The sequence below is a fragment of the Galeopterus variegatus genome, unplaced genomic scaffold (assembly GCF_000696425.1).
Source record: "Galeopterus variegatus unplaced genomic scaffold, G_variegatus-3.0.2 Scaffold3419, whole genome shotgun sequence".
NCBI classification, from domain to species: domain Eukaryota; kingdom Metazoa; phylum Chordata; class Mammalia; order Dermoptera; family Cynocephalidae; genus Galeopterus; species Galeopterus variegatus.
In genome coordinates this window covers 66,921-79,241 of record NW_007729530.1, presented here as the reverse complement: position 1 = coordinate 79,241, position 12,321 = coordinate 66,921, and the positions used below count along the sequence as shown (strand labels likewise).

The window sequence follows — 12,321 nt, the reverse complement described above, 5'->3', positions numbered from 1 at the left end:
AGCCAGTGAGCGGGAACCGGTCAGTATGTGGGATCCGAACCCTCGGGCGGGAGCGCCGCTGTGCTTCCCAAGCGGTGCACTATCCAGTGCGCCACCGGGCCGGCCCCAGGGACTCATTTTTATGTGATCAGTACAGCAGATGTATGCATGCACACAGTGGATATTATGAGAGTGTTGAGGATTTTTATGTAAAAATGTAGAGTTGTTCTTGTTCTGTTTTGTTTTGTCAGCTGGCTGTTACCAGGGATCTGAACCCATGACCTTGGTGTTAGCAGCACCATGCTCTAACCAATGAGCTAACCTGCCAGCCTCCAAATGTAGACTTTTATAAAATAATATGTGAAAAAATGTATTAAAAGTAGAAAATATACTTCAGGAGTACAGTGACTAAGTTAAGTGACCCTCCTAAATGCAGACACAAATGTTTGTTTACACCACAGAAGTATTTCTCCAAGTGTGATCCCCAGACTACGTTGATCCTCAATAAAATGCATATTCCTGGGCTCCCAACCTACTGATCTTATATCTCTGGTGAGGCCTGGAAATCTGCATTCCAGTTGCTTCATATTATGATTTTTTTTTTTTGTCCTTTTTGAGACCGGCTGCACCGCACTCAGCCAGTGAGTGCACCGGCCATCCCCACATAGGAGCCGAACCCGTGGCGGGAGCGCCCCTGCGCTCCCAGCGCCGCACTCTCCCCAGTGCGCCACGGGCTCGGCCCTCTGGTTGCTTCATAGATGATTTTTATGCAGACTGAAATTTGAGCACCAAGTGTACTGGACAGAAAGTTAGGAAGCAAACTACAGGCAAAAAAAAAAAAAAGTACAGAATGAGGACATCTCTTAGAATGCATAAAATGGTGATTTGCTAACTTAAATAGGGGAAATAATTCAAGTACAATTCCTTTGCTAATTCTTACAGAAAAGAAGTTTGCTTTTCATAGGGTTTTTTCAGACCTTTTTACTTTTACTTGTTATTTGAACAAACAGTATATTGTGAATTGGTGTGATTATTGTATAGAATTCCGAAAACTATTTTAATTTTACAGGTTTGGCTTGACAGATAACATATACTACGTGACAGAACTCAACACTCAGGCCTTACGAGAATCCCCTACCGTACCTGCTGTTGCTATTGCGGTCTCACAGGTAAGGAAACAGAGGATTAGGCGATTAGCCAAAGGCCAATTAGTGGCAGAGCTTTGAGTTTTTCATAATTTTTTCTAAGTACTAAAATGTTCTAAACACTGAAGGAGAGAACCCAGCACAACAATGTGAATGTAATTAATACCAGTGAAGGGCACACTTGAAAAGAGTTATAATGATAAATTCTATGTTATGTATGATTTCCCCCAATAAAAAAACACTGTGACCCAACATGAGATGGCCTGTTCCTAAGAATGGATATAGGGAGAGCTGCTAGAAAGCAGTCCTTGATTTAGGGTCCTAAATATAGGAATCATGTATGATTAACTGAAAGAATGAGCAGAGAACATGATGAAGACTCCATAGCGTGTCTTTTTCCTCATCATCTGGGCCAAGGAGAGCATGTGTCACCTTCCTCAGAGACAGTTAAGGGAAGAGCGTATCTGTCTAAACTGTACCCTAACGAGCCGGGATCTGCAGCTGCGTCCTTCTCTGCGAACTCTCTCTGACATGCTTCTCTTCTTTTTCAGCTTCTGCATCACGTTTGGCCTTCTAAGTGACAATGCTACCCTGTGTTTTTGTTTTGGTTTTAATGAAAAAGCAAAAACACAATCTGTGCTGGCGGAGGACTATCCTTAGACTAGGGCTGATTGTTCTTGGATCAGAGATGTCACCTGTGGTGGGGTCAGCTAGCTCAGTTTGGGCTTCTCTGTAGCCAGCAGCAGAACTCAAAATTTAATCATGATTTGTTGCAAGTGGAAACGGGACAAATCTGACATGAATAATGAAGGAACTTTAAAATGGGAAATGAGACTTTTTGGTCACAGCTTGCTCCCTTTTCTCACAGTTTCTGAGAGTGCAAGATTTGGGGACAGCTGGATTAGAAAGAAACAGCAAAATACATTACTTTTTAAATATCACCTTCTTGGAATAAATCAAGCAAACAGTTATCAGTCCATGTATAAATATTTGTGAAGACCCTTTACACGTGTAAAATATCCCTTTCCTTAGGAAGCTTGCTATCACATCGAGGAGGTAAGTAGAGATAGACGGTAGATACAATAGACAGATGACTATGTTTCCATAGATACGTGACACTACATAAATTCAAAATGAGCCAAGTTCTGTAGATTTTCAGAGAGGAAGAAGTTACTATGGGCCAAGATGGTCAAAGAAAACTTTACAGAGGAGGTCAAAGTTTGAGCTAGGCCTTGAAAGATGTTCAATATTCAGACTGGGAAAAAAGAATAAGGACAGCGTTGCAGGCAAGAGAAAAGCATGCAGAGGCACAGGGGTTGTTAAATATTACGTGTCTTTGGAGCACCAGTGAGCAAACAGTCTGGCTAGAGCTATGGGACTAATGCAGTCCACTGGAATGAAGATGAGACCATTTCTCCCAATTCTCTGCTTTCCTGCATCAGTACGTGCCCATGCCTGTTGCCAGGTGACTGTGTGGTAGCTTCCCCTAGAATGGATAAAGTTATATCCTCGCTTTGCTTGTGTTGGGTTTGGCCATGGGACTTGCTTGGGCCAATAGCATGTGGGTGGAAGGACAATACACCAATTCTGAGCAGAGGACTCGAGAGGCATATGTCTTTCCCCTCATTTGCCCACATTCTTGCCATTCACCACGAGGAGAACATGTCACAGGTATATGTTGTCCAAGGACAATAAAAGACATGTGGAACTACCCGAATACGACTCACATTCTGGATCCAAGGACAGATGACTTGCAGACTCAGGAGAGTTGGTTGCTATAAGCCACTGGGATTCTGAGGTTGTTTTTTATGCATCAAACACTGACTGATACTCACTCACATGCCCACACTGGCTAGTGAGAGGACCAGGGCACCAAAGCCATGGGTAGACCTTCCTTTAACACAGTAGCTCATACCAGGGACCATAAAGGTGGTTACTGTATGACTTTCCTGGGTGGTTAAAGATTGTCCTTGGTGGGTAGAGGGAGGTTGGAAGTAAATGGAGGAAAGATGCTGCTATAGATTGAATTGTGTCCCCTAAAGTCCATGTACTAGAAACCTAATCCTCACTGCAACAGTGTTAAGAGTGTGGGAAATCCTATTATGATAATTGAAAGGCAGGGCCTTGAAAAGGTGATTGGATTGTGAGAACCATGCCCTAGTCAATGGATTAATCCATTGATGGTTCAGTGGTGGTCATGGGCATGGTTCTGATGGCTTTAAGAGGAGAACACATGAGAAGCTCTCTCTGTTTCTCCATCTGCCATGTGACATGCTGCTTTGCTGTGAAGAGTCAGTTCCCACCAACAAGGCTCTCACCAGATGTGTTCTCTGGACGTTGGACTTCCCAGCCTCTGAAACTGTAAGCAATAAGTATGGTTTCTTTGAAAATTACTCAGTTTTTGGTATTTCTATTTTAAGTAACAGAAACGGACTGATATAGATGTCAAGAGGTAATTTTCTCCTGCAGTGGCTGGCAGGCTGTGGCTGGGACCCTTCTGCACCCGAGAGGAAGAGGAAGCAGCATTCCTCTCTCTGCTCCTTACTCGCGCAGCCAACAGTAAACCAGAACCACCACCAAATTTCAGTTAAGAAACAGAACAATCTATGGAATAAAAATTGCATAAAATATCCATAGTGATTACCTTGTTAGAGAGTAGGATTATGGGTGATGTAAAGTTTCTTTTTTACATGTTTCTGAATTTTCCAACTTAAAAAAAATTGATAGTATTTTTGAAGTCAGAAAAGAGAAGTTATTAAAAGAAATAAAAAGCAGGACAGTAAGCTCGCAATCTTACATGAATTGACTTGACCAACACCTTCTCTGAGCAGTAAGAATGGCTAATGTTAATACAGGAATAATTTGCCATCTCCAGACCCAGTCCTCAGATCTCTCTTTTAGCAGTAAGAATGGCTAATGTTAATACAGGAATAATTTGCCATCTCCAGACCCAGTCCTCAGTCCTCAGATCTCTCTTTCTGATTCAGGTGATGGGGTTCAGGACACGGTACCCCAATATATGGCACCTTGGCATTTGAGCAAACAGCAGAAGCAAGAGGGTGTCTCTGGCCTTCTCCCACCCTTCTCCCCTACAGCAGGCCATAAAGAATTCTCTGACCTTCCTCTAAAGCAGGTCATAAGACCTTCACGACAGATGCGCCCTATACCGAGAGGAAAGGAATGTCCTTAAGTCCGAAGACACAGGCACACAAAGAAGAATCTGAACAAACAGGCCTTGCTGGCTTCCCTAGTTTATTCCTATTAGATCATACCCTTTTGTCCTCCAGTCATACTTCTGCATGACTGTCCATACAAATACACAGTTTTCCACATTTTTATAGGCCTTCATTTCTGAAGGCTCCCGGGTCATGTAAAACTTATATTAAATAAATTTGCATGCTTTTCTCATGTTAATCTGTCTTTTGTTATAGGGGCCTCAGCCATGAACCTAGTGATGGGTGAGAAAAGAAATCTTTTCTCTCCTTCACAGGCAACATCAATGATTTTTGCACAGTGCGCTTTTTAAATAAAGTTGCTTTTATTAGGATAGTAACATTCTACTGCTCCACCCCACTTTCCCCAAAAGAGGTAGTACCAGCTGGGCATGAGGACCCTGTAGGGGAGAAAAAGTAATATTTTTCCTCATCCATAGCTCCCTTTAGTTATTCCAGCATCAATAAGCACCAAATATGAATAACAAAGAAAAGAGCATCTTTAAAACAGGAAGCATTAATGACTAATAGTGCATTAAGGTATATTGGAGTAATGGAGCCAAACAGAAACAGGGACAGAAGAGGAAGATTAAATGACAGATAGATATGTTTGGGATTTTAAATGAAAAGAAACGAAGTGGATTCTTTTCTTTCTGTACCCTGCATAGGGCTTTAGTTTACCTATGGCCTAAGAGTTTGTGTTTATTTCAAAGGAATACATTTGTGATAGTTTTGAGATAATAAATGGTGTGGTTAGTACACAGGTGACATTAAAAAAAAATCTTCCATACCTTATAGAGTTTAACAATATGAGTATACAGGTCATCTTACCTGGGGGTTTTTAAATACAGCATATTTTTCTTCCTTCTCCACAAATAGCACTTTATTTTCTGTGTCTCTTGTCCAGTCTGATAAGACTTCAACAACATTTTCATGGTCTTCAAAAAATCTCTCTGATAAAATAAGAAAAGCTATTCTTTCAGATCCAAGACATGGTTTCCAGCTGCGATACAAGCTATTATTGAATTAAACACAATGCTTCATAATTTTCACCAAGGCTTCTAAAATTCTTAATTCTTACATAATGTCACATTGTTATATCCCTATTATGTTTATCTTTCAGTGTCAGATCTTCAATTTATCTTGCATAAAAAAATCCATAACACACAGTGACAATGCTCAGCAATCACACTTTTTTCATGCTAGCATTTTTTGCTCTAAATAGTCCCAAGGTGGAGGCAAATATCCCATCTGTGAAGAGGACAATAAGGCATGAAATTGCGAGATCCCCAATGTGTACCCTAAAAACATCACTCCCTAAGACTCTAAAAACAATGTACAAATACCTGAACCAAACTGAAACATGAAGGCAGGCTTTCATTTTTCTCCTTGCCTCATAGACTTGAAGAAAACTTCAAGGGACTGTCTTAGTCTAAAGTAGTCCCCCTTATCTGTGGCTCTGCTATCTGCAGTTTCAGTGACCCTTGGCCAACCTCGGTCTGAAAATCTTAAATAGAAAGTTCCAGAAACAAACAACTCATAAATTTTAAATTGTGCACCATTCTGAGAAGCATGAGGAAAACTTGTGCTGTCCCGCTCTGTCCCACCGGGATGTGAATCATTCTTTGGTCCCGCAGATCCACGCTGTCTACGCCACCTGCCCTGTAGTCACTTAGTAGCTGTCTTGGTGATCAGACAGACTGCCACAAGATCACAGAGCTTGTGTTCAAGTCATTCTTATGTTACTTCATCATAGCCCCAACGTGCAAGAGAGTGGCAATTTGGATGTGCCAAAGAGAAGGTGTAATGTGCTTCCTTTAAGTGAAAAGGTGAAAGTTCTCAACTAAAAAGATAGAAAAAAAATGCTGAGGCTGCCTAAGACCTACAGTAAGAATGAATTTTCTATCCATGATACTGTGAAGGAGAAAGAAATTCGTGCTAGTTTTGCTGGTGGACCACGAACTGCAAATGCTACAGCCACGGTGCGTGGTCAGTGCTTAGTTAAGATGGAAAAGGCACTAAATTTGTGGGTGGAGGACACGAACAGAAATGTGTTTTGATTGATGGCAATCAGGTTCGTACTATGTGTGGTTCAGGGATCCACTGGGGGTCTTGGAACACATGCCCTGGGGATAATGGGGGACGACTGCAGACCATTTCTTCCAGAAAAAAACTTTCACCCAAAGCTTCTAAAACAGGTGATTGTGTCTTCCACTCAGCTCTTCTGGGAGACAACTGTCCTGTGAGTGCTATTGTGTATGAGAATTAACAGAGTATTTCTTTAATTGCCTTGTGCTTTTTTTTTTTTATTCCATCAATTTCTACCAACTGTCCCTTGCTCTCCGGGGCTGAGCCTCTTCCTCTAGACAGTGTCAGAGATTAGGCGAGTGTGGAAGGAGGAAGGGGAGATGAGCACGAATGTGGGGCCTGAGGCAGAGTCACACTGTAGTTTGAGGAGTGACCTCTAAAGAGACATTAGCTGGCAGATACCCGGGCTCTCCCACAATCTGCTCAGCTTCCTAAGCACGCAGTAAGAAGCACCATCCTGCCACTTTCTTTCCCTTATGGAACCACTGGAGAGGTGGCAATAATAAATAATGCTTCCATCCCCCAAGGTCAGGCCACCTGCTGCAATCCGAGTCTCTTCAGCACAAAGAAATGAGACAAGCACTAAATCTGCCACAAAGGAAGTGACAAATGGGATATCTTGAGAGCCCTGAACTAAGCTCTTCTTAAGAATAGACCAAAGCCCATCATAAAGCAAACCCACAAGGTTTTTGCAGTTCATTGCTGGGGCTGGGACTTACCAATTTGTAGCTCTGGGTATATTTCATAAAGACACCAGTCTACATTGCAGTCGCAGTGAGTTTTCTCAAAAAGGTTATCCAGAACATCTCGGGCCAACTGCCGCTCGTCCACCATCAGTGACTTTGTGCTGTTGTCATTCATGTGCACCTTGATGATGAGCTGAGGATAAAGCCACGGAGCAGCCAGTAAGTTTAAGAAACCGGAGCAGGCCACTAAGGTTAAGGTTTCAAAGTTGCTATTGTTTCTGCAAATTTAAGTAAGAATGTATTCTGAGAACTCACTCAATATAACCTGATTTGTGTGCCAGACACTGGTTTTAGGTGCTAGGAATATAGAGGTGGAGAAGTGGTGAGAACCACTTCACAAAAACAGAAAGCAAGCAATAGACACAGTCCCTGCCCAGCCTTTGGAGGCTTTGCATTCTGGTTGGAGAGTCAGAGGTGGAGAAGTGGTGAGAACCACTTCACAAAAACAGAAAGCAAGCAATAGACACAGTCCCTCCCCAGCCTGTGGAGGCTTTGCATTCTGGTTGGAGAGTCAGAAAAAAAACAGAACCAAAGAAGTTCTGACTTCTTGCTTTCCCAACATTTTTCTGTTATTTGTTCTGGTTTCATCCTGGGGCCCAACAGCATTTCTTGATTGAAAGTCATGCCTGTATCTTTATAATAAATTCTTCCCTTTTGCTCAGCTGGAGCTGGGTCCCATTTCATGCAACCCAAGAGTCTGAAGACACCATGTAAGACCCAGCTGGTTAATCTACAAGTCTTTGAAGGTCCGCAGAGCACACTGTGATGCAGTGTCCCTGAGGGACCTTACTGAGAGGTGGATTGTGTTACAGCAGAGCACGTTTGAGATCAGAGGTGGATTGAGTGAAATGAATGTAGACAGAGAAATGAGCTGCTCTGGAGGCGTGTGGGCAAATGATTGATTTTGTTTCCTTTTTATTCCATTAAAAAAAAAATCTTTTGAATTGATTTCACAGTCAAATTGGTAGTTCGATTGGGATTTCATTCCAAATCTGGAGGTTTGGCGGGAACAGAATTTACTTCTTATAAGGACGCAGGATATCACTGGCTCTTTGTAGGCAACTTGTCAGTTAGTAAAACTCCTGATCCCCCAGAAAGACCACGCTTTTGTTGTAATATAACAGAATTAATTCATGAAGTAATGCAGCTAGGGTCTGGATTTCTTTGATACCTGTATATTTGTAGTGCATTTGCCTAGGACTGGACCTGGTTATTTACCAATGAGACTTATAATTATTTAAAAAGTGATTAGATGACCCGGAAAGGAAAGAGAGGCCATAAAATTGGTAGCATTTCTTCCTCTCCAAAAGTTTGGGTTAGGTTCTGAGCAGCTGGGAACATGTCCTTTCTGTCCCCTTCCTACCAAACCTGACCTTGAAAACATTGTGTAGTTAACAGAGTGAAGAGTATAGTTCCTGTAGATTGTTATGCAGTTACTGCTAGCAACGGAAGGTTGTGCATGGTGATAAAAATCTGGGTAAGAAGGCCAGACCACAAGTTGAAACACCCACACAACACCTCCTCCTCCCAACACCCACCACCCCTAAGAATCAAAAATGTAGACATTGTTAAGAGTGCACTTTTTCCTCTGGGGACCATTCAAATTAGACCCTTCTCCAAGGCTTGCCTTAAGAATACTCTTTTCCCTTGAAAACCTGTAGCCTAGAAACCTGTAGTTGGATAGTTGCTTTTTTCCCTATGTTTGTTTTTTGATGTATTTAGAATGACAGGCCTAAGTACCACAGTGTCAAAGATGTATTCATCTGACCATAGAAATGAGTCAGGGAGGGTTGCATGGAACAACAGAAATTCCTCAAACAGCAGTCCTCACTATGATTTATTTTCTGTGGAAGGCATACTTCCTGCTGTCTGCTGAGAATTATTACTGTAAAACAGCTACTTGTACTAAGAAACACTACCAATGTTAGGGCTTAGAAAACTTAAACTTCCTGATAAAAACATGAATGATGTTGGACCATATTTCAGTTCTGCTTAGGAATTCCTGGGAAAATAAAACATATGTTAGTATTTTTTTTATATATATAGAAAAAAATACTAAACCACATAATTTGACAGTGATGCAAGTTTTTTTTTTTTTGCAGAGATTGCCAACTAGATTTAATCCAGACATACTTGCGAATGTCCACAATTATAGAATTTAGAAAACAAACAAAAAACCAAGAGAAAGCTGGTGACTTTTAAAAAGAAGAAATTATATTTACTCTTCTTCACAGCTTCCACCACATTTGAAAGCTGAGGAGTAGCTCTATACCAACACATAACAACACTAAATCATAGTCATGTTATGTGACTTAGCAACTAAATTACAGTAATGTGATTTAACAAGCTAAGTCCTTTTCATATTTACACTATATGATATGGGACAAAATATTCAAGAATGAAAAAATTTCACCTTTCTAATCCATTAAATATTTTACAGTTTTTAGAGTTTCTTATTTTTTCTTTCACAAGCTGTAACACAAAAATATCCTAGCCCTAAATCATTAACAGCATATTTTTTTCTTGTACAATAAGATTTACAAATGGAACTGTTCTCCTGTGTCACAGAGCTTTAAACCAAATAAATAAAAGTAATGAATGAGTCTGATTCTGTTTCTAGTTCCAAAAGCTTTGTACCACAAGCTGTGTACATTATTCATAATTCAAAATGATGTCAACACCCCACAGAATACTTGAGGGCAAAGTACTTCAGATGACTTGATTTCTATCCTTTAAAAACATGTTGCAGATTATGTGTGAGTTCATTTCAATTACTTTCTTGATGTACGAGTATGTCTCAGTTATTTTTGTAAAACTCTGTGCCACAGACAGGCTTCTGTTTTAAGAAATACATTTGGAGTGTCTGAAATCAGAACGAATATACGACTCATCGTCATAATTTTCTTTCCTTTCCCACCCATCAGAGTGGCTTCTGCTTTACATCGTCTTGGTGGAATCAAGGCAGGGCGTGCTTTGTGTTTACTGTTATAATTCATCTAAACTAAATTATGGCAAAGTTCTCTCACTTTCTGCTACATGGCAGGACACAGCTGCCACCTCCTCCCGTTCTCTTAATCCCCAGCTGAGTGCACAGACTGAATCTCCCAGTTCTATCTTTTTATCTAAGAAACAACTTCTCTTTTCATTTCCCTCTGAAAACATATACAAGGTGGCCCTCATTTTATAAATAATCTAGTGCTTTGAAATAGTCTAATTATGAATTTTATTTTTACTCATTTTCTTTTGTCTTTTTATCTCCAAAGGTAGAGTCAGTGACTTGCTACAGCCCAGCCTCACCTACTGTCCATCTGTAGCTCAATTCAACACGTTTATCTATGTGTCAGCTTTTGTGCTAGAGTGAGCTACAGAACAGACTACCTACCCTCATCCTTTACCCCTACAATCTATTTTCCACTTAGCAGCCAACGTGATCTTTAAAAACCATTTATTCATCTCATTCTCTCCTGTTTAAACCCTCAGATGGCTTCCCACTGCACTTATAATACAATCCAAACTCCTTCTCTGGCCTGTGAATCTCTGTGGCTCCCATCAGCTGCTCTGACCTTGATTCCTTCCTTTGCTTTCAACCAACAGCTCAATGAGCAATGGCCACACAGCAGTTTGTTTTTTCCATCTTGCCAAACCCATTCTTTCCTGAGCGTCTTTCACGTTCCCTCTGCTGGGGCTGCCCCTGCACAGCCACATGGAGCAGCTGCTTCTGGCTGGAGGTCTCTGCTCCAGGGCTACGTCCTCCTGCTCATCAGCAAACCCATCTAAGAGAGTTGCCTGGACACTCCATCACTTCTTCCTGCTTTACTTTCTTTGTAGCACTCACCTCCCCACTAGAATTGAACTCTGCCTTTGCCGTGCCCACCTCTGTGTATCCCTGGCACCTGTTCTGAGACATGGGGAGGCATCAGTGGAGAAAAGAGACAAACCCCTTGGAGGGGCTTCTGTGGGCTTGGGGAGGGGATATAGGCAATAAATATGATAAATATGTAGGATTGCGATCAGCATTGAGGAGAACAACAAAGTAGTATGATAGGGAGTATTGGGGACGTGTGTGCATTGCTACATAGGGAGAGCCTCACTGAGAAGGTGACCAAAGACTGAAAAGAGGGACAGAGTGAACTTACTGAGAATCTGGGGAAGAGGCAGGGGGACCACCAAGTGCAAAGGTCCCCAGGCTAAGGTCATGGAGGAGGGTTTGAGGAGCAGCCATGAGACCAGGTAGCTAGAATGAGGTGAACAAGGGAGAGAGGGTTGGGAGGGGAGGCAGGAAGATGGCGGGCAGCCAGATCATCCAGGGGCTGTAGACCACCGTGAGGATTTGGCTTCACTGTGCCAGATGGGCAGCCATTGGAGACTTCTGAGCAAAGGAGGACAAGAAGAGAGAATGGAAACCGGAGCACAAGAGGAGAGGCTGGTCTTAGGCAGCAGTTGACAATTCATCCATAGTTTCAGGAAAGAATATGGGATATGTGTGCACAGATGTAGGAAGGTAAGCAGGTAAACCTGTTGGTGAGACCAACTTGTTGAACTTTCCTTTTGATTGCTTCTGTTTTCTCAGGGAAATGGGCAGCAAAATCATTGACTGAGAAGGTGGATGAGAAAAGAGGTTTTGGAAGTTTTAAAATCAAGGACAAGGTACAAATGATTTTGTAAGTTAGTGGAAGAGCATTGGACCAGAGAAGCTCAGGCAGCCCTGAGGGCTCAGGACTGAGGAGGAGGGGTGGGTTTAACTAGCGTCCGAGAGAAGGGAAAGGCAGGGAGGATGTATAATTCCAGTGATTGACCAGGGAATCTAATTACATGTGGAGAGCAGGGGAGAAAAATGGTAAAGACGTTTAGGCGTGTTTGGAATGAATGGAACCAGACTGATCTGAAAGGAAGCTTCTAGAAGAACTTTGAAAGTGTGAATCAGGGATAGTCAAGGCATGTTTATTGACTATCAATCAACAAGTACTGAATACCTTCATTCAAAGAACTGTAATAGGGCCGTGGGAATATAAAGTGCAAAGCCTTTACAAAAAGGACAATTCACCCAACTGTTAAGTAAAAAGTTCGTAATGAGTGTCAGAGCTGTTACATAAGATGAAGACCGTTTCATCTTTCCCTTAATTTGCCAAATTAACTATTATTAACACTTTA

The 12,321-nt window shown here is 41.7% G+C and overlaps 1 protein-coding gene across 1 annotated transcript in view; it reads right to left on the bottom strand.

Annotated features, from left to right (window-relative positions):
- APBB1IP (amyloid beta (A4) precursor protein-binding, family B, member 1 interacting protein) overlaps nucleotides 1-12,321 on the bottom strand; it is a 52,357-nt gene that overhangs the window by 27,817 nt on the left and 12,219 nt on the right. Inside the window, exons 5-6 of the mRNA XM_008585000.1 lie at nucleotides 7,144-7,303; nucleotides 5,168-5,289 (exon numbers count right to left, since the gene is read on the bottom strand). Coding sequence (XP_008583222.1) covers nucleotides 5,168-5,289; nucleotides 7,144-7,303 — 282 coding nt within the window. The remainder of the gene's footprint in view (nucleotides 1-5,167; nucleotides 5,290-7,143; nucleotides 7,304-12,321) is intronic.